Source organism: Oncorhynchus keta, chromosome 34 (assembly GCF_023373465.1).
Source record: "Oncorhynchus keta strain PuntledgeMale-10-30-2019 chromosome 34, Oket_V2, whole genome shotgun sequence".
Taxonomy (NCBI): Eukaryota; Metazoa; Chordata; class Actinopteri; order Salmoniformes; family Salmonidae; genus Oncorhynchus; species Oncorhynchus keta.
The window spans coordinates 349,125-369,769 of record NC_068454.1 but is presented as its reverse complement, the minus strand read 5'-3'; the positions used below and the strand labels follow the sequence as shown (position 1 = coordinate 369,769).

Below are 20,645 nucleotides of genomic sequence, written 5' to 3'. Positions count from 1 at the left end.
CTACTGACCACTGATTCCACTGACTGGGTCCCATTCTCACCCACACCAATGTACTGACCACTGATTCCCGGACTGGGTCACCCATTCTCACCCACACCAATGTACTGACCACTGATTCCCGGACTGGGTCACCCATTCTCACCCACACCAATGTCTGACCACTGATTCCCGGACTGGGTCACCCATTCTCACCCACACCAATGTACTGACCACTGATTCCCGGACTGGGTCACCCTGATTCTCACCCATTCTCACCCACACCAATGTACTGACCACTGATTATGAATTATTCTTATGAAATACTTTTTTCTACTACATAGTTGAATGTGCTGACTACAAAATCACACAAAAATTATGAATGGAAATTAAATTTATCAACCCATGGAGGTCTGGATTTGGAGTCACACTCAAAATTAAAGTGGAAAACCACTACAGGCTGATCCAACTTTGATGTAATGTCCTGAAAACAAGTCCAAATGAGGCTCAGTAGTGTTTGTGGCCTCCACGTGCCTGTATGACCTCCCTACAATGCCTGGGCATGCTCCTGATGAGGTGGCGGATGGTCTCCTGAGGGATCTCCTCCCAGACCTGGACTAAAGCATCCGCCAACTCCTGGACAGTCTGTTGGTGGATGGAGCGAGACATGATGTCCCAGATGTGCTCAATTGGATTCAGGTCTGGGGAACGGGCGGGCCAGTTCATAGCATCAATTGCCTTCCTCTTGCAGGAACTGCTGACACACTCCAGCCACATGAGGTCTAGCATTGTCTTGCATTAGGAGGAACCCAGGGCCAACCGCACCAGCATATGGTCTCACAAGGGGTCTGAGGATCTCATCTCGGTACCTAATGGCAGTCAAGCTACCTCTGGCGAGCACATGGAGGAAATGAAAGAAATGCCACCCCACACCATGACTGACCCACCGCCAAACCGGTCATGCTGGAGGATGTTGTAGGCAGCAGAATGTTCTCCACGGCGTCTCCAGACTCTGTCACGTCTGTCGCGTGCTCAGTGTGAACCTGCTTTCATCTGTGAAGAGCACAGGGCGCCAGTGGTGAATTTGCCAATCTTGGTGTTCTCTGGCAAATGCCAAACGTCCTGCACGGTGTTGGGCTGTAAGCACAACCCCCACCTGTGGACGTTGGGCCCTCATGGAGTCTGTTTCTGACCGTTTGAGCAGACACATGCACATTTGTGGCCTGCTGGAGGTCATTTTGCAGGGTTCTGGCATTGCTCCTCCTTGCACAAAGGCGGAGGTAGCGGTCCTGCTGCTGGGTTGTTGCCATCCTACGGCCTCCTCCACGTCTCCTGATGTACTGGCCTGTCTCCTGGTAGCGCCTCCATGCTCTGGACACTACGCTGACAGACACAGCAAACCTTCTTCCCACAGCTCGCATTGATGTGTCATCCTGGATGAGCTGCACTACCTGAGCCACTTGTGTGGGTTGTAGACTCAGTCTCATGCTACCACTAGAGTGAAAGCACCGCCAGCATTCAAAAGTGACCAAAACATCAGCCAGGAAGCATAGGAACTGAGAAGTGGTCTGTGGTCCCCACCTGCAGAACCACTCCTTTATTGGGGGTGTCTTGCTAATTGCCTATAATTTCCACCTGTTGTCTATTCCATTTGCACAGCAGCATGTGAAATGTATTGTCAATCAGTGTTGCTTCCTAAGTGGACAGTTTGATTCCACAGAAGTGTGATTGACTTGGAGTTACATTGTGTTGTTTGTGTTCCCTTTATTTTTTTGAGCCGTGTTTAAACACATACACATCACTGGTTGAGTCTCAAAACAGCGCCCCCTAGCAGTCATCTAGTGTATATATACATATATATATACACACACATCACTGGTTGAGTCTCAAAACAGCGCCCCCTAGCAGTCATCTAGTATATATATATATATATATATATATATATATACATACACACACATCACTGGTTGAGTCTCAAAACAGCGCCCCTAGCAGTCATCTAGTATATATATATATATATATATACACACACATCACTGGTTGAGTCTCAAAACAGCGCCCCTAGCAGTCATCTAGTATATATATATATATATATATACACACAGTGAGGCAAAAAAGTATTTAGTCAGCCACCAATTGTGCAAGTTCTCCCACATAAAAAGATGAGAGACGCCTGTAATTTTCATCATAGGTACACTTCAACTATGACAGACAAAATGAGACATTGTTGGATTTTTATTAATGAATTTATTTGCAAATGATGTAACCCTTGGATTCCGCTGAGGCACGTCAATGTCTCATGAGACGGTTGAGGGAAAATAAGTTAATTATTTGAGTCAACCACCGTTGGCTTGGCAACCACCGTTGGCTTGGCAACCACCGTTGGCAGCTTGCAGTTCTCAGGAGATGTTGACTTCCCACACCACTCAGCGTCTTAAGTATTAGTTTCCCAGGGTGCCCAGGGGCATTCCCCACAGCTGTGTGTCAAGCATCCACAGGGGGTCAACTTTATTCGTTTCCTACCCAGGGTGCCCAGGGGCATTCCACACAGCCGTGTGTCAAGCATCAACAGGGGGTCAACTTTATTCGTTTCCCTCCCAGGGTGCCCAGGGGCATTCCCCACAGCCGTGTGTCAAGCATCCACAGGGGGTCAACTTTGACCTTTTAATAGTTGCTTGGTTGGTAGATTGTTGTAAAAATATGTTAAGTCCTTTTATCTAAACATTTATCCTTTAAAATGTTGAAAACTCCCTGCAATGTAACAACACGTTGAGATGTATTTAAAACTGCAAAACCCTTTGGCACCACTGCACTTTGTATACCAGGTCTTCTCTAGTCACTCGTAGGCTCAGGCACTGCTATACTTTTATTTATAAAGACATCTGGGGTTTACTACCTTTTTATTTGGGCATTTTTATTGTTCAGAAATGTGGTGGGTCGTCTCTTCGTTCGCTGGACTTTATCCTGCTAACTGTTCCAAATGTCCAAACTGAATTTGGTGAAAGGGCCTTTATGTACTCTGCGCCATCGTCTTGGAACGCCTCACAAAATACTTTTAAACTGGAAGAACTTGTCCCGATTGGTGTTTTTAAATCACTGATGGAGGATTTTCAGGCTGATTCCCTGACCTGTCAATGTTTTTAATTTACTGTTTTATACTTTTGTGAATTCTATGGTTTTTACTAGATTACTTGTAGTATTTCATGTTGTCTGTCTAATGTTTTTGTAATGACTTGGTGCTGACTATCTTGGCCAGGACGCTCTTGAAAAAGAGATTTAAAATCTCAATGAGCCCTTCCTGGTTAAGTAAAAAGGTAAAAAAAATTAAAAAAAATCCCTTTGAATTATTTAAAAGGAAAAGACTGAAATGAGTAATTCTTCAAAGATCAGTTTTAATGTATGAACCTGAGCAGTTATTTCCCTAATCTGGGACTGATAGAACGACTGTTAATTCAATTATTTATTCATAAGTTATTGTTACAACTTCAAATTGTGAAGCATATGTAAAATGACCAGCCAAATAAATGCAGATATATTTACCCATCCCATAGTAACAAGCCTGAAATGCAGTTACCCATCCCATAGTAACAAGCCTGAAATGCAGTTATATCTATATATACCCATCCCATAGTAGCAAGCCTGAAATGCAGTTACCCATCCCATAGTAACAAGCCTGAAATGCAGTTATATCTATATTTACCCATCCTATAGTAACACGCCTGAAATGCAGTTATATCTATATTTACCCATCCCATAGTAACAAGCCTGAAATGCAGTTATATCTATATATACCCATCCCATAGTAACAAGCCTGAAATGCAGTTATATCTATATTTACCCATCCCATAGTAACACGCCTGAAATGCAGTTATATCTATATATACCCATCCCATAGTAACAAGCCTGAAATGCAGTTATATCTATATTTACCCATCCCATAGTAACACGCCTGAAATGCAGTTATATCTATATATACCCATCCCATAGTAACAAGCCTGAAATGCAGTAATATCTATATATACCCATCCCATAGTAACAAGCCTGAAATGCAGTTACCCATCCCATAGTAACAAGCCTGAAATGCAGTTATATCTATATATACCCATCCCATAGTAAAAAGCCTGAAATGCAGTTACCCATCCCATAGTAACAAGCCTGAAATGCAGTTATATCTATATTTACCCATCCCATAGTAACAAGCCTGAAATGCAGTTATATCTATATATACCCATCCCATAGTAACAAGCCTGAAATGCAGTTACCCATCCCATAGTAACAAGCCTGAAATGCAGTTATATCTATATATACCCATCCCATAGTAGAAAGCCTGAAATGCAGTTACCCATCCCATAGTAACAAGCCTGAAATGCAGTTATATCTATATATACCCATCCCATAGTAACAAGCCTGAAATGCAGTTATATCTATATATACCCATCCCATAGTAAAAAGCCTGAAATGCAGTTACCCATCCCATAGTAACAAGCCTGAAATGCAGTTATATCTATATATACCCATCCCATAGTAAAAAGCCTGAAATGCAGTTACCCATCCCATAGTAACAAGCCTGAAATGCAGTTATATCTATATATACCCATCCCATAGTAAAAAGCCTGAAATGCAGTTACCCATCCCATAGTAACAAGCCTGAAATGCTAGAAACGAGCATCTCACTGCACCTGCAATAACAAAATTTGTGTACCAATAAATGTTAATTTATATTTGATGTAAACACACCTAGGAGTGGAACCTGATTGGACTGGCTCTAAGTAGGCAGAGCAGCCTTGGATTTTCTCCTCGGTCGATTGGCCAAAGCTGCTGTCTGTCCACCTGGTCCAGAGAAGACCCTCCCCCTTATCCAAGACCAACACTCCACATTATGAAAAACCCCCCATCAGAAAACCCAGCTGTTTGTCCCTCTCCAGTTCAGACTATGGTAGTGAAAAGAGGAATATGCATGGAGAGAGAGAGAGAGAGAAAGGTCTTGATGATGACCCTCCCATCACACCGACGGCGTTCACATCCCCTGCCCAAACGGGGGATGTGTTTCTGCCTTCTTTATGAAGTCAACAGTGTTAGGGTGCAGTGAGAGCCGGTTAACCCTCCAACTCCTCATCTCTGGGTGGCACGCTGGCTGTAGACTCGGTGGTCAGGCTGAGGCTGGAGGAGCCCAGGAGGGAGGTGGTGACCTCCTGGGAGAAACAGTACTCCTCCTGGTCTGGCTGGGGCCTGGTTCTGTGACTCACCACCACACTGGAATAGAGGAGGTGGAAACAGAGATTAGAGGTCAAAGGGAAACAATTCCAACTGTGGAGAAATGGAGTTATTTTCCCAATGGCGCTGTGAGCCACTAGGTGTGTGTGTGTGTGTGTGTGTGTGTGTGTGTGTGTGTGTGTGTGTAGTTACACTATAGAGAAGCTGTGAAGTTAGAGCCACTAGGTAGGTGTGGTGTGTGTGTGTGTGTGTGTGTGTGTGTGTGTGTGTGTGTGTGTGTGTGTGTGTGTGTGTGTGTGTGTGTGTGTGTGTGTGTGTGGTTACACTATAGAGAAGCTGTGAAGTTAGAGCCACTAGTGTGTGTGTGTGTGTGTGTGTGTGTGTGTGTGTGTGTGTGTGTGTGTGTGTGTGTGTGTGTGTGTGTGTAGTTACACTATAGAGAAGCTGTGAAGTTAGAGCCACTAGGTAGGTAGGTAGGTAGGTAGGTGTGTGTGTGTTGTGTGTTGTGTGGTGTGTGGTGTGTGGTGTGTGGTGTGTGGTGTGTGTGTGTGTGTGTGTGTGTGTGTGTGTGTGTGTGTGTGTGTGTGTGTGTGTGTGTGTCCACTCACCTCGATCTGCTTGGCTCCTGCCTGGGGTGATCAGACTTGGGAACGTAGGTCGACTTGGACCACTAGAAAATAACAGATAAATCATAAGGAATAAAGGTTTTGAAGTGTCTGTCCTATCTAGGAGATATAAGCTATGGAAATATATATACACACACACACACAGTGGGGCAAAAAAGTATTTAGTCAGTCACCAATTGTGCAAGTTCTCCCACTTAGAAAGATGAGGCCTGTAATTATCATCATAGGTACACTTCAACTATGACAGAAAAAATCCAGAAAATCACATTGTAGGATTTTTTATGAATTTATTTGCAAATGATGGTGAAAATAAGTATTTGGTCAATAACAAAAGTTTATCTCAATAGTTTGTTATATACCCTTTGTTGGCAATGACAGAGGTCAAACGTTTTCCGTAAGTCTTCACAAGGTTTTCACACACTGTTGCTGGTATTTTGGCCCATTCCTCCATGCAGATCTCCTCTAGAGCAGTGATGTTTTGGGGCTGAGGCTGGGCAACACGGACTTTCAATTCCCTCCAAAGACTTCCTATGGGGTTGAGATCTCCAGGACCTTGAAATGCTTCTTACGAAGCCACTCCTTCGTTGCCCGGGTGGTGTGTTTGGGATCATTGTCATGCTGAAAGACCCAGCCACGTTTCATCTTCAATGCCCTTGCTGATGGAAGGAGGTTTTCACTCAAAATCTCACGATACATGGCCCCATTCATTCTTTCCTTTACACGGATAAGTCGTCCTGGTCCCTTTGAGGAAAAACAGCCCCAAAGCATGATGTTTCCACCCCCATGCTTCACAGTAGGTATGGTGTTCTTTGGATGCAACTCAGCATTCTTTGTCCTCCAAACACGACGAGTTGAGTTTTTACCAAAAAGTTCTATTTTGGTTTCATCTGACCATATGACATTCTCCCAATCTTCTTCTGGATCATCCAAATGCTCTCTAGCAAACTTCAGACGGGCCTGGACATGTACTGGCTTAAGCTGGGGGACACGTCTGGCACTGCAGGATTTGAGTCCCTGGCGGCGTAGTGTGTTACTGATGGTATGCTTTGTTACTTTGGTCCCAGATCTCTGCAGGTCATTCACTAGGTCCCCCCGTGTGGTTCTGGGATTTTTGCTCACCGTTCTTGTGATAATTTTGACCCCACGGGGTGAGATCTTGCGTGGAGCCCCAGATCGAGGGAGATTATCAGTGGTCTTGTATGTCTTCCATTTCCTAATAATTGCTCCCACAGTTGATTTCTTCAAACCAAGCTGCTTACCTATTGCAGATTCAGTCTTCCCAGCCTGGTGCAGGTCTACAATTTTGTTTCTGGTGTCCTTTGACAACTCTTTGGTCTTGGCCATAGTGGAGTTTGGAGTGTGACTGTTTGAGGTTGTGGACAGGTGTCTTTTATACTGATAACAAGTTCAAACAGGTGCCATTAATACAGGTAACGAGTGGAGGACAGAGGAGCCTCTTAAAGAATAAGTTTAAGAAGGTCTGTGAGAGCCAGAAATGTTACTTGTTTGTAGGTGACCAAATACTTATTTTCCACCATAATTTGCAAATAAATTCATTAAAAATCCTACAATGTGATTTTCTGGATTTTGTTTGTCATAGTTGAAGTGTACCTATGATGAAAATTACAGGCCTCTCTCATATTTTTAAGTGGGAGAACTTGCACAATTGGTGGCTGACTGAATACTTTTTTCCCCCACTGTATATATTTTGTCCCGTGACACTTGTGGGGGGGTCGTAGAGCAAAACGGAGAACACCATCTCCGTCCCACAGGGCGGCACACAATTGGCCCAGCGTCATCCGCGTTTGTCCGGGGTAAGCCATCATTGTAAATATGTTACCTCTAGGTGGATTGAAACGCAGCCCATGGGGAAATAACAGAGATATCTAGGTGGATTGAAACGCAGCCCATGGGGAAATAACAGATATCTAGGTGGATTGAAACACAGCCCATGGGGAAATAACAGATATCTAGGTGGATTGAAACGCAGCCCATGAGGAAATAACAGATATCAAGGTGGATTGAAACGCAGCCCATGGGGAAATAACAGATATCTAGGTGGATTGAAACGCAGCCCATGGGGAAATAACAGATATCTAGGTGGATTGAAACGCAGCCCATGGGGAAATAACAGATATCTAGGTGGATTGAAACGCAGCCCATGGGGAAATAACAGATCTCTAGGTGGATTGAAACGCAGCCCATGGGGAAATAACAGATATCTAGGTGGATTGAAACGCAGCCCATGGGGAAATAACAGATATCTAGGTGGATTGAAACGCAGCCCATGGGGAAATAACAGATATCTAGGTGGATTGAAACGCAGCCCATGGGGAAATAACAGATATCTAGGTGGATTGAAACGCAGCCCATGGGGAAATAACAGATATCTAGGTGGATTGAAACGCAGCCCATGGGGAAATAACAGAGATATCTAGGTGGATTGAAACGCAGCCCATGGGGAAATAACAGATATCTAGGTTAAATTTACAGATTTTATTGTTATGTTACTTAAATAGACTCTTAAGGCTAGACTATAGACTCTTAAGGCTAGACTATAGACTCTTAAGGCTAGACTATAGACTCTTAAGGCTAGACTATAGACTCTTAAGGCTAGACTATAGACTCTTAAGGCTAGACTATAGACTCTTAAGGCTAGACTATAGACTCTTAAGGCTAGACTATAGACTCTTAAGGCTAGACTATAGACTCTTAAGGCTAGACTATAGACTCTTACGGCTAGACTATAGACTCTTACGGCTAGACTACAGACTCTTACGGCTAGACTACAGACTCTTACGGCTAGACTACAGACTCTTACGGCTAGACTATAGACTCTTACGGCTAGACTACAGACTCTTACGGCTAGACTACAGACTCTTACGGCTAGACTACAGACTCTTACGGCTAGACTACAGACTCTTACGGCTAGACTACAGACTCTTACGGCTAGACTACAGACTCTTACGGCTAGACTACAGACTCTTACGGCTAGACTACAGACTCTTACGGCTAGACTACAGACTCTTACGGCTAGACTACAGACTCTTACGGCTAGACTACAGACTCTTAAGGCTAGACTACAGACTCTTACGGCTAGACTACAGACTCTTACGGCTAGACTACAGACTCTTACGGCTAGACTACAGACTCTTAAGGCTAGACTACAGACTCTTACGGCTAGACTACAGACTCTTAAGGCTAGACTACAGACTCTTACGGCTAGACTACAGACTCTTACGGCTAGACTATAGACTCTTACGGCTAGACTATAGACTCTTACGGCTAGACTATAGACTCTTACGGCTAGACTATAGACTCTTACGGCTAGACTATAGACTCTTACGGCTAGACTATAGACTCTTACGGCTAGACTATAGACTCTTACGGCTAGACTATAGACTCTTAAGGCTAGACTATAGACTCTTAAGGCTAGACTATAGACTCTTACGGCTAGACTATAGACTCTTACGGCTAGACTATAGACTCTTACGGCTAGACTATAGACTCTTACGGCTAGACTATAGACTCTTACGGCTAGACTATAGACTCTTAAGGCTAGACTATAGACTCTTACGGCTAGACTATAGACTCTTACGGCTAGACTATAGACTCTTACGGCTAGACTATAGACTCTTACGGCTAGACTATAGACTCTTAAGGCTAGACTATAGACTCTTACGGCTAGACTATAGACTCTTAAGGCTAGACTATAGACTCTTACGGCTAGACTATAGACTCTTAAGGCTAGACTATAGACTCTTAAGGCTAGACTATAGACTCTTACGGCTAGACTATAGACTCTTAAGGCTAGACTATAGACTCTTAAGGCTTGCCTTCAACCCGTGACAGATTGAATCGTGGCCTCAGGATGACTGTGTGTAATGTCATCCACATATAGACATCTAATTGAACACCCAGAGAGACAATACTCACTAGATGTGCAGGGTCGGTGGTTCCTAGATGGACTCCTCTCTGACACAGACTCCTCAGCACACAGACTCCTACAAACAACAAGACAATGGTAATGAGTAGTGGGCCCCCTAGTGGCTGCATATGGAAGTGCATTAAGCATTCAGCAATACTGTCAACTTGCTTTAGACCAGTTTACATCCTAAATGAAACCTATTCCCTCTATAGTGCACTGCCCTTGACCAGAAACCTATTCCCTCTATAGTGCACTGCTCTTGACCAGAAACCTATTCCCTCTATAGTGCACTGCTCTTGACCAGAAACCTATTCCCTCTATAGTGCACTGCTCTTGACCAGAAACCTATTCCCTCTATAGTGCACTGCCCTTGACCAGAAACCTATTCCCTCTATAGTGCACTGCCCTTGACCAGAAACCTATTCCCTCTATAGTGCACTGCTCTTGACCAGAAACCTATTCCCTCTATAGTGCACTGCCCTTGACCAGAAACCTATTCCCTCTATAGTGCACTGCTCTTGACCAGAAACCTATTCCCTCTATAGTGCACTGCTCTTGACCAGAAACCTATTCCCTCTATAGTGCACTGCCCTTGACCAGAAACCTATTCCCTCTATAGTGCACTGCTCTTGACCAGAAACCTATTCCCTCTATAGTGCACTGCCCTTGACCAGAAACCTATTCCCTCTATAGTGCACTGCCCTTGACCAGAAACCTATTCCCTCTATAGTGCACTGCCCTTTACCAGAAACCTATTCCCTCTATAGTGCACTGCTCTTGACCAGAAACCTATTCCCTCTATAGTGCACTGCCCTTGACCAGAAACCTATTCCCTCTATAGTGCACTGCTCTTGACCAGAAACCTATTCCCTCTATAGTGCACTGCTCTTGACCAGAAACCTATTCCCTCTATAGTGCACTGCCCTTGACCAGAAACCTATTCCCTCTATAGTGCACTGCTCTTGACCAGAAACCTATTCCCTCTATAGTGCACTGCCCTTGACCAGAAACCTATTCCCTCTATAGTGCACTGCTCTTGACCAGAAACCTATTCCCTCTATAGTGCACTGCTCTTGACCAGAAACCTATTCCCTCTATAGTGCACTGCTCTTGACCAGAAACCTATTCCCTCTATAGTGCACTGCTCTTGACCAGAAACCTATTCCCTCTATAGTGCACTGCTCTTGACCAGAAACCTATTCCCTCTATAGTGCACTGCTCTTGACCAGAAACCTATTCCCTCTATAGTGCACTGCTCTTGACCAGAAACCTATTCCCTCTATAGTGCACTGCTCTTGACCAGAAACCTATTCCCTCTATAGTGCACTGCTCTTGACCAGAAACCTATTCCCTCTATAGTGCACTGCTCTTGACCAGAAACCTATTCCCTCTATAGTGCACTGCCCTTGACCAGAAACCTATTCCCTCTATAGTGCACTGCCCTTGACCAGAAACCTATTCCCTCTATAGTGCACTGCCCTTGACCAGAAACCTATTCCCTCTATAGTGCACTGCTCTTGACCAGAAACCTATTCCCTCTATAGTGCACTGCTCTTGACCAGAAACCTATTCCCTCTATAGTGCACTGCTCTTGACCAGAAACCTATTCCCTCTATAGTGCACTGCCCTTGACCAGAAACCTATTCCCTCTATAGTGCACTGCCCTTGACCAGAAACCTATTCCCTCTATAGTGCACTGCCCTTGACCAGAAACCTATTCCCTCTATAGTGCACTGCTCTTGACCAGAAACCTATTCCCTCTATAGTGCACTGCTCTTGACCAGAAACCTATTCCCTCTATAGTGCACTGCTCTTGACCAGAAACCTATTCCCTCTATAGTGCACTGCTCTTGACCAGAAACCTATTCCCTCTATAGTGCACTGCCCTTGACCAGGAACCTATGGCCCTCCTCTAAAGTAGTGCAGAGGAAAATAGGTGTCATTTAAGACATAGAAAGTACCTTTGCTCTTGTACAGACAGACAGACAGAGACCGAGGGACAGAGAGAGACCGAGAGACAGAGAGAGACCGAGACCGAGGGACAGAGAGAGACCGAGACAGAGGGACAGAGAGAGACCGAGAGACAGAGAGAGACCGAGACAGAGGGACAGAGAGAGACCGAGAGACAGAGAGAGACCGAGACAGAGGGACAGAGAGAGACCGAGAGACAGAGAGAGACCGAGACAGAGGGACAGAGAGAGACCGAGAGACAGAGAGAGACCGAGACACAGAGAAACAGAGAGAGAAACAGACAGAGAGAGAAACAGACAGAGAGAGAAACAGAGAAACAGACAGAGAAACAGAGAAACAGACAGAGACCGAGGGACAGAGAGAGACAGAGGGACAGAGAGAGACCGAGACCGAGGGACAGAGAGAGACAGAGGGACAGAGAAACAGACAGACAAACAGACAGAGAGAGAAACAGACCGAGAGACAGAGAGAGAAACAGACCGAGAGACAGAGAGAGAAACAGACAGAGAGACAGAGAGAGAAACAGACAGAGAGAGAAACAGACAGAGAGAGAAACAGACAGAGAGAGAAACAGACAGAGAGAGAAACAGACAGAGAGAGAAACAGACAGAGAGAGAAACAGACAGAGAGAGAAACAGACAGAGAGAGAAACAGACAGAGAGAGAAACAGACAGAGAGAGAAACAGACCGAGAGACAGAGAGAGAAACAGACAGAGAGAGAAACAGACAGAGAGAAACAGACAGAGAGAGAAACAGAGACAGAGAAACAGACAGACAGAGAGAGAAACAGACAGACAGAGAGAGAAACAGACAGACAGAGAGAGAAACAGACAGAGAGAGAAACAGACAGACAGATAGAGAAACAGAGACCAACCTTCTCTCCTGTTCTGTCCGTACTTAGTCTCCCACTGGTTGAGCAGGATGTTGAGGTAGCGTGGTTGTTTGAAGAAGCGCAGGTATCGTGATGAGCAGTGGGAGGGGAACACTCGTTCAAACTCCCCCTTCCTGCTCAGCTCGTCCTCCGTCTCAGCCAGGACACGTACGTCCTCTGGAGTCAGAACGTCCAGGATGGAGGAGAAGAAGTCCTACAGAGACAGAGGACATAGGCAGGTACATCAATATCGTGTTATAAAGCTGGTGTGTCTCACTCCCATCCTAACTGTACAATACAGAGGTTCTGACTGAGAAAGAAGCAGTGGAACGACCCTCCCAAGATGGACTCTTCAGTGGGAAAGTCAGAGATGGAGATGACGTCAGAGTTAACAAGTTGTGACATTTCATCACAGACCTTGAACCATTTCAACGAAAAGATTTTAAACTCATCAATGTGGATAATAAATGTAGCTAGTTTGACCATATTGTCAACGTTAAGCAAACTAGTTCACTTTATTTTTTAGCAATGTTAGCTAGCTCATCTATCTAGCTAAAACCTTACTGGTTGAAGAATGATTCAGACTTTAAAAGCACTTGAGGCCTCCCGAGTGTCACAGTGGTCTAAGGCACTGCATCGCAGTGCTCGCTGTGTCACAAGAGATTCTGGGTTCGAGTCCAGGCTCTGTCACAGCCAGCCGCGACCAGTAGACCCATGAGACTGCGCACAATTAGCCCAGCGTCGTCCCGGTTAGGAGAGGGTTTTGGCCCAGCGTCGTCCCGGTTAGGGGAGGGTTTGGCCCAGCGTCGTCCGGGTTAGGGGAGGGCTTGGCCCAGCGTCGTCCGGGTTAGGGGAGGGTTTGACCCAGCGTCGTCCGGGTTAGGGGAGGGTTTGGCCCAGCGTAGTCCCGGTTCGGGGAGGGTTTGGCCCAGCGTCGTCCCGGTTAGGGGAGGGTTTGGTCAGCAGGGATGTCCTTGTCCCATCGCGCTCTAGCGACTCCTGTGGCAGGCCGGGCGCAGTGCACGCTGACACGGTCGCCAGGTGTACGGTGTTTCCTCCGACACATTGGTGCGGCTGGCTTCCGGGGTTAAGCGAGCATTGTGTCAAGAAGCAGTGCGGCTAGGTTGGATTGTGTTTCAGAGGACGCACGGCTCTCCACCTTCGCCTCTCGAGTCCGTACGGGAGTTTCAGCGATGGGCCAAGACTAAATACTGGACAACTGGATAACAGGAAATTGGGAAGAAAAATGGTATAAAAATAATTTTTTGAACACAATCATGGCGGGACTTACGACTTCCTGTCTGGGAAACTTCCCAGTAGTTCCTTGGCTCTTCAGACGGCTGCATGACTGTACCTGATCTGCGAAGCGCTGGCTCAGGTAGAAGGCCCGCTTGACTTTCTCATCAGTTGAAATCTCAGGTCTGGATCTCTCCCGTGTCCCTCCACACAGACTACACAGCAGAATTCAACCCGTTATGACCCAATACATACAGCAGAAACAACAAGGCATTCATGAACAACTGACTTTTGTATGGGTGGTCCTCCTGTAGCTCAGTTGGTAGAGCATGGCGCTTGTAACGCCAGGGTAGTGGGTTCGATTCCCGGGACCACCCATACCACCTATACGTAGAATGTATGCACACATGACTGTAAGTCGCTTTGGATAAAAGCGTCTGCTAAATGGCATATATTATTGTTCACGGATGATGTTGATTTGAGCCCAGAGTGCGAAAGAGACAGACCCTGCCGGCCCCAATTCACTCCTTCGCCCTCGAACCCTTCAACGTCTGTCAAATTAAAGAAAAAGGTGAAAAGCTCAATCATTACACTGTCTATACCAATCCAGACCCTTCAGATTACACTGTTTATACCAATCCAGACCCTTCAGATTACACTGTCTATACCAATCCAGACCCTTCAGATTCCACTGTCTATACCAATCCAGACCCTTCAGATTACACTGTCTATACCAATCCAGACCCTTCAGATTACACTGTCTATACCAATCCAGACCCTTCAGATTACACTGTCTATACCAATCCAGACCCTTCAGATTACACTGTCTATACCAATCCAGACCCTTCAGATTACACTGTTTATACCAATCCAGACCCTTCAGATTACACTGTTTATACCAATCCAGACCCTTCAGATTACACTGTCTATACCAATCCAGACCCTTCAGATTACACTGTCTATACCAATCCAGACCCTTCAGATTACACTGTTTATACCAATCCAGACCCTTCAGATTACACTGTCTATACCAATCCAGACCCTTCAGATTACACTGTCTATACCAATCCAGACCCTTCAGATTACACTGTCTATACCAATCCAGACCCTTCAGATTACACTGTCTATACCAATCCAGACCCTTCAGATTACACTGTCTATACCAATCCAGACCCTTCAGATTACACTGTTTATACCAATCCAGACCCTTCAGATTACACTGTTTATACCAATCCAGACCCTTCAGATTACACTGTCTATACCAATCCAGACCCTTCAGATTACCAGATTACACTGTCTATACCAATCCAGACCCTTCAGATTTGACATTGAAGGTTTTAGGGCCAAGGAGCTAAATGGAACCGGCTATGGTCTCTGTGTCTGAGGACTTTAGTCCAGTGTTTATTAGGGGACTTTAGTCCAGTGTTTATTAGGGGGCTTTAGTCCAGTGTTTATTAGGGGACTTTAGTCCAGTGTTTATTAGGGGACTTTAGTCCAGTGTTTATTAGGGGACTTTAGTCCAGTGTTTATTAGGGGACTTTAGTACAGTGTTTATTAGGTGGCTTTAGTCCAGTGTTTATTAGGGGACTTTAGTACAGTGTTTATTAGGGGACTTTAGTACAGTGTTTATTAGGTGGCTTTAGTCCAGTGTTTATTAGGGGACTTTAGTCCAGTGTTTATTAGGGGACTTTAGTCCAGTGTTTATTAGGGGACTTTAGTCCAGTGTTTATTAGGGGACTTTAGTCCAGTGTTTATTAGGGGACTTTAGTCCAGTGTTTATTAGGGGACTTTAGTCCAGTGTTTATTAGGGGACTTTAGTCCAGTGTTTATTAGGTGGCTTTAGTCCAGTGTTTATTAGGGGACTTTAGTCCAGTGTTTATTAGGGGACTTTAGTCCAGTGTTTATTAGGGGACTTTAGTCCAGTGTTTATTAGGGGACTTTAGTCCAGTGTTTATTAGGGACTTTAGTCCAGTGTTTAGGTTTTAGGGGACTTTAGTCCAGTGTTGAGGACTTTAGTCCAGGGACTTTAGTCCAGTGTTTATTAGGGACTTTAGTCCAGTGTTTATTAGGGGACTTTAGTCCAGTGTTTATTAGGGGACTTTAGTCCAGTGTTTATTAGGGGACTTTAGTCCAGTGTTTATTAGGGGACTTTAGTACAGTGTTTATTAGGGGACTTTAGTCCAGTGTTTATTAGGGGACTTTAGTACAGTGTTTATTAGGGGGCTTTAGTACAGTGTTTATTAGGGGGCTTTAGTCCAGTGTTTATTAGGGGACTTTAGTCCAGTGTTTATTAGGGGGTCCTAACACTACACACCTGGGGTGGAATCATTATCCAAAACGCAATCCATTTGCTCCAAACAGAAAACGTTTCACAACGGAATCCATTTGCTCCAAATGTTGTGCAACAAAAACTACAGTTTCTATTTGACCATTTCAGTTTCCGTTTGGTTCCGATTGAAGAAAAGAAAATAAAAAACGGATTCCACTAATCAATGGTTTTGATGCTGCTGCCAATGACTGGAACGAACTATAAAAATCTCTGAAACTGGAAACACTTATCTCCCTCACTAGCTTTAAGCACCAACTGTCAGAGCATCTTACAGATTACTGCACCTGTACATAGCCCACCTATATTTTAGCCCAAACAACTACCTCTTTCCCAACTGTATTTAATTTATTTATTTTGCTCCTTTGCACCCCATTATTTGTATTTCTACTTTGCACATTCTTCCATTGCAAAACGACCATTCCAGTGTTTTACTTGCTATATTGTATTTACTTTGCCACCATGGCCTTTTTTGCCTTTACCTCCCTTCTCACCTAATTTGCTCACATCGTATATAGACTTGTTTGTACTGTATTATTAACTGTATGTTTGTTTTACTCCATGTGTAACTCTGTGTCGTTGTATCTGTCGAACTGCTTTGCTTTATCTTGGCCAGGTCGCAATTGTAAATGAGAACTTGTTCTCAACTTGCCAACCTGGTTAAACAAAGGTGAAATAAAAAATAAAAAAATAAATAAAATGATGAGTTCATTTGTGGTGCCAGGTGAAAGGTGTCAACATTTAGGTCCCCAGGACCATAAATAAGGAAACACTGTCTAATAGATATGGTGGAAGCCAGCATTATAACCCTCTCTCCATACCTGCTGGCAGAGCTGCTGGCGGAGGGAAGCACCTCTTCTCTCTGAGGCAGAAGGAACCCCGCCAGGTTCAACACGTCCCTGATCATCTGGCCCTTAATGGCCACGTCCAGAGCCGTGCTGGAGTGGAGGCTGTTGGGAGAGAGGAAGGAAGACAGTACTGGCACCGTCGGTGAGAGGCACCGGCCAGGACTATAAATAGTGCTAGTACTTGGGTTGCAAAAATTCCCAAAACGACCCCATGTTTTTCAGATATACAGTTGGAGGGTTTCTGGATTCAGCAGGAAATAGAATACCTGGTTCAGCAAACACCAGTCTTCTCCAACCCACCCTTAGACAGAGAACACCAGTCTTCTCCAACACCCCTTAGACAGAGAACACCAGTCTTCTCCAACCCACCCTTAGATAGAGAACACCAGTCTTCTCCAACCCACCCTTAGATAGAGAACACCAGTCTTCTCCAACCCACCCTTAGATAGAGAACACCAGTCTTCTCCAACCCACCCTTAGACAGAGAACACCAGTCTTCTCCAACCCACCCTTAGACAGAGAACACCAGTCTTCTCCAACCCACCCTCAGACAGAGAACACCAGTCTTCTCCAACCCACCCTCAGACAGAGAACACCAGTCTTCTCCAACCCACCCTTAGATAGAGAACACCAGTCTTCTCCAACCCACCCTTAGACAGAGAACACCTGTCTTCTCCAACCCACCCTTAGATAGAGAACACCAGTCTTCTCCAACCCACCCTTAGATAGAGAACACCAGTCTTCTCCAACCCACCCTTAGATAGAGAACACCAGTCTTCTCCAACCCCACCCTTAGATAGAGAACACCAGTCTTCTCCAACCCACCCTTAGACAGAGAACACCAGTCTTCTCCAACCCACCCTTAGATAGAGAACACCAGTCTTCTCCAACCCACCCTTAGACAGAGAACACCAGTCTTCTCCAACACCCCTCAGACAGAACACCAGTCTTCTGCTCTGCTATCCATGGATGGAGAGCATGTTGCGGGGTCAAGGACCCAACGATATGGGACTGAATGTCTTTAGGATATAAACCCAGCAGCACTCCAGTTCCCAGATCAAATCCCCCCTAATATTTTTCCAGCACCTGGCTTGAGATTTGCACCAACTAACTTCCGGGTACAGGTAGTTACAGGTACAGGTCAAACTCCTTAGCAACCAGGCTACCTACCAACAAGGAGGGACTCTTCCAACCAGGCAGAATGTCTGGTCTGTAGTGAAGGCTGTACTGTTTGTTACCTTGGTGAGATGTTGACCTCCAGAACCCAAGGCTTGAGGTTCTCATCCAGCATGATGTCAAAGCCAAACAGCTCGTGACAGCTGTAGGGGGAACGCAGGTGAAGCTTGACCAGTGTGTTGACATACGGGTCAGAGCTGAAACACAGAGAGACACAAAACATTACGATCTACTGCACGGGTCAGAGCTGAAACACAGAGAGACACAAAACATTACGATCTACTGCACGGGTCAGAGCTGAAACACAAAGAGACACAAAACATTAGAACACGTTATAAAGGCTCATATGTGCTTCTAACGATCTATGGAGGGTTATAACTGCATGTAGGGGTCAGACCTGAAACACAGAGAGAGGACATTATAAAGGCTCATATGCCCTATAACAAGCTAAAGCATTGCACCTGCATGTTTACCAAGACATAAACGCCCAGAGAACGACTGCCCCCCTCTCATTAAAACCATGGAAGATCAAAGCTGACCGCGGTACTGCAGGCATTGTTTGCAGAAGAACAGGATCCCCCATTATAGCGAATGAGAAAATTGCAATCTTTTGTGTAAAACTTTTTTGTGTGTGGGGGGCAATCATGGTAGAAAGAAAAAATAAAGACTGACAACCAATTCCAGCTTATTGAAACAGACAGAGCTGGGGATCCCCTGCTGCATACCCCCTGCTGCATACCCCTGTTGCATACCCCCTTCCCATACCCCCTGCTGCGTACCCCCTGCTGCATACCCCCTGTCCAGACCCCCTGTCCATACCCCCTGCTGCATACCCCTGTTGCATACCCCCTGTCCAGACCCGATGTCCATACCCCCTGCTGCATACCCCCTGCTGCATCCCCCTGTCCAGGCCCCCTGCTGCAGACCCCCTGCCCAGACCCCTGTCCAGACCCCCGCCGCCTCCCCCTTCCCAGACCCCCTGCCCAGACCCCCTACCAGACCCCCGCCCGCCAGAGAACCCCCTTCCCAACCCCCCGCCCAGACCCCCTTTCCAGACCCCCTTTCCAGACCCCGCCACCTCCCCCTTCCCAGACCCCGCCCAGACCCCCTTTCCAGACCCCCTTTCCAGACCCCCGCCACCTCCCCCCTTCCCAGACCCCCAACCCAGACCCCCTGCTGCATACCCCCTGTTGCATACCCCCTTCCCATACCCCCTGTTGCATACCCCCTGCTGCATACCCCCTGTTGCATACCCCCCTGTCCAGACCCCTGTCCAGACCCCTGCTGCATACCCCTGTTGCATACCCCCTTCCCATACCCCTGTTGCATACCCCCTGCTGCATACCCCCTGTTGCATACCCCCTGTTGCATACCCCTGTCCATACCCCCTGCTGCAAACCCCTGCTGCATTCCCCTGTCCAGGCCCCCTGCTGCAGACCCCCTGCCCAGACCCCTGTCAGACCCCTGCGCCTCCCCCTCCCCAGACCCCCCGCCCAGACCCCCTTTCCAGACCCCCTTTCCAGACCCCGCCACCTCCCCCTTCCCAGACCCCCAACCCAGACCCCCTGCTGCATACCCCCTGCCCAGACCCCCATCCAGACCCCTGCTGCATACCCCCACCCAGACCCCCGCCCAGACCCCCTTTCCAGACCCCCCACCGCCTCCCCCTTCCCAGACCCCTTTCCAGACCCCCTGCCGCATACCCCCTGCCCGACCCCCTGCTGCATACCCCCTGCCCAGACCCCCTGCTGCATACCCCCTGCTGCATACCCCCTCCCCAGACCCCCTGCTGCATACCCCCTACCCAGACCCCTCCCCAGACCCCCACCCAGAGACCCCCTGCCGCATACCCACCTCCCAGACCCCCTCCCCAATACCCCCTGCCCAGACCCCCTGCCGCATACCCACCTCCCAGACCCCCTCCCCAATACCCCCTGCCCAGACCCCCCACCCAGACCCCCTGCTGCAGACCCCCTTTCCAGACCCCGCCGCCTCCCCCTTCCCAGACCCCCCGCCCAGACCCCCTGCTGCTTACCGGAACGGCATTGATGTGAGATCACGTTTAGATAGTTTAGTTTAGTGTTTAGATAGTGTGAGATCACTTTTTGAGAACAAATTGTTTTTGGAGGAGCTGACAGGTGTATACAAATCGAGCACACAGCCATGCAGTCTCCATAGACAAACATTGGCAGTAGAATGGCCTTACTGAAGAGCTTGATGACTTTCAACATGGCACAGTCATAGGATGAAACCTTTTCAACAAGTCAGTTTGTCAAATTCCTGCCCTGCTAGAGCTTAACGGGTCAACTGTACGTGTTATTATTGTGAAGTGGAAACGTCTAGGAGCAACAACGGCTCAGCTGGTAAGTGGTAGGCCACACAAGCTCACAGAACGGGACCGCGGAGTGCTGAAGCGCGTAAAAATCATCTGTCCTTGGTTTCAACACTCACCAACGAATTCCAAACAACTGTT

The 20,645-nt window shown here is 46.6% G+C and overlaps 1 protein-coding gene across 5 annotated transcripts in view; it reads right to left on the bottom strand.

Moving 5' to 3' along the window:
• Positions 1-3,348: 3,348 nt before the first annotated feature.
• The window catches only part of ttll4 (tubulin tyrosine ligase-like family, member 4), a 79,002-nt gene continuing 61,705 nt past the window's right edge, over positions 3,349-20,645 (bottom strand). For 3 of the 5 annotated variants that reach the window (XM_052492706.1, XM_052492704.1, XM_052492705.1), the window contains exons 13-19: positions 18,235-18,369; positions 16,970-17,098; positions 13,878-14,037; positions 12,590-12,800; positions 9,753-9,820; positions 5,799-5,860; positions 3,349-5,229 (exon numbers count right to left, since the gene is read on the bottom strand). In XM_052492706.1, the coding sequence (XP_052348666.1) occupies positions 5,073-5,229; positions 5,799-5,860; positions 9,753-9,820; positions 12,590-12,800; positions 13,878-14,037; positions 16,970-17,098; positions 18,235-18,369 (922 nt within the window). In that variant the 3' untranslated portion in view covers positions 3,349-5,072. Of the gene's footprint in view, positions 5,230-5,798; positions 5,861-9,752; positions 9,821-12,589; positions 12,801-13,877; positions 14,038-16,969; positions 17,127-18,234; positions 18,370-20,645 lie in introns of those variants that run through there. The other 2 variants (XM_052492707.1, XR_008089402.1) reach the window with 2 other exon arrangements.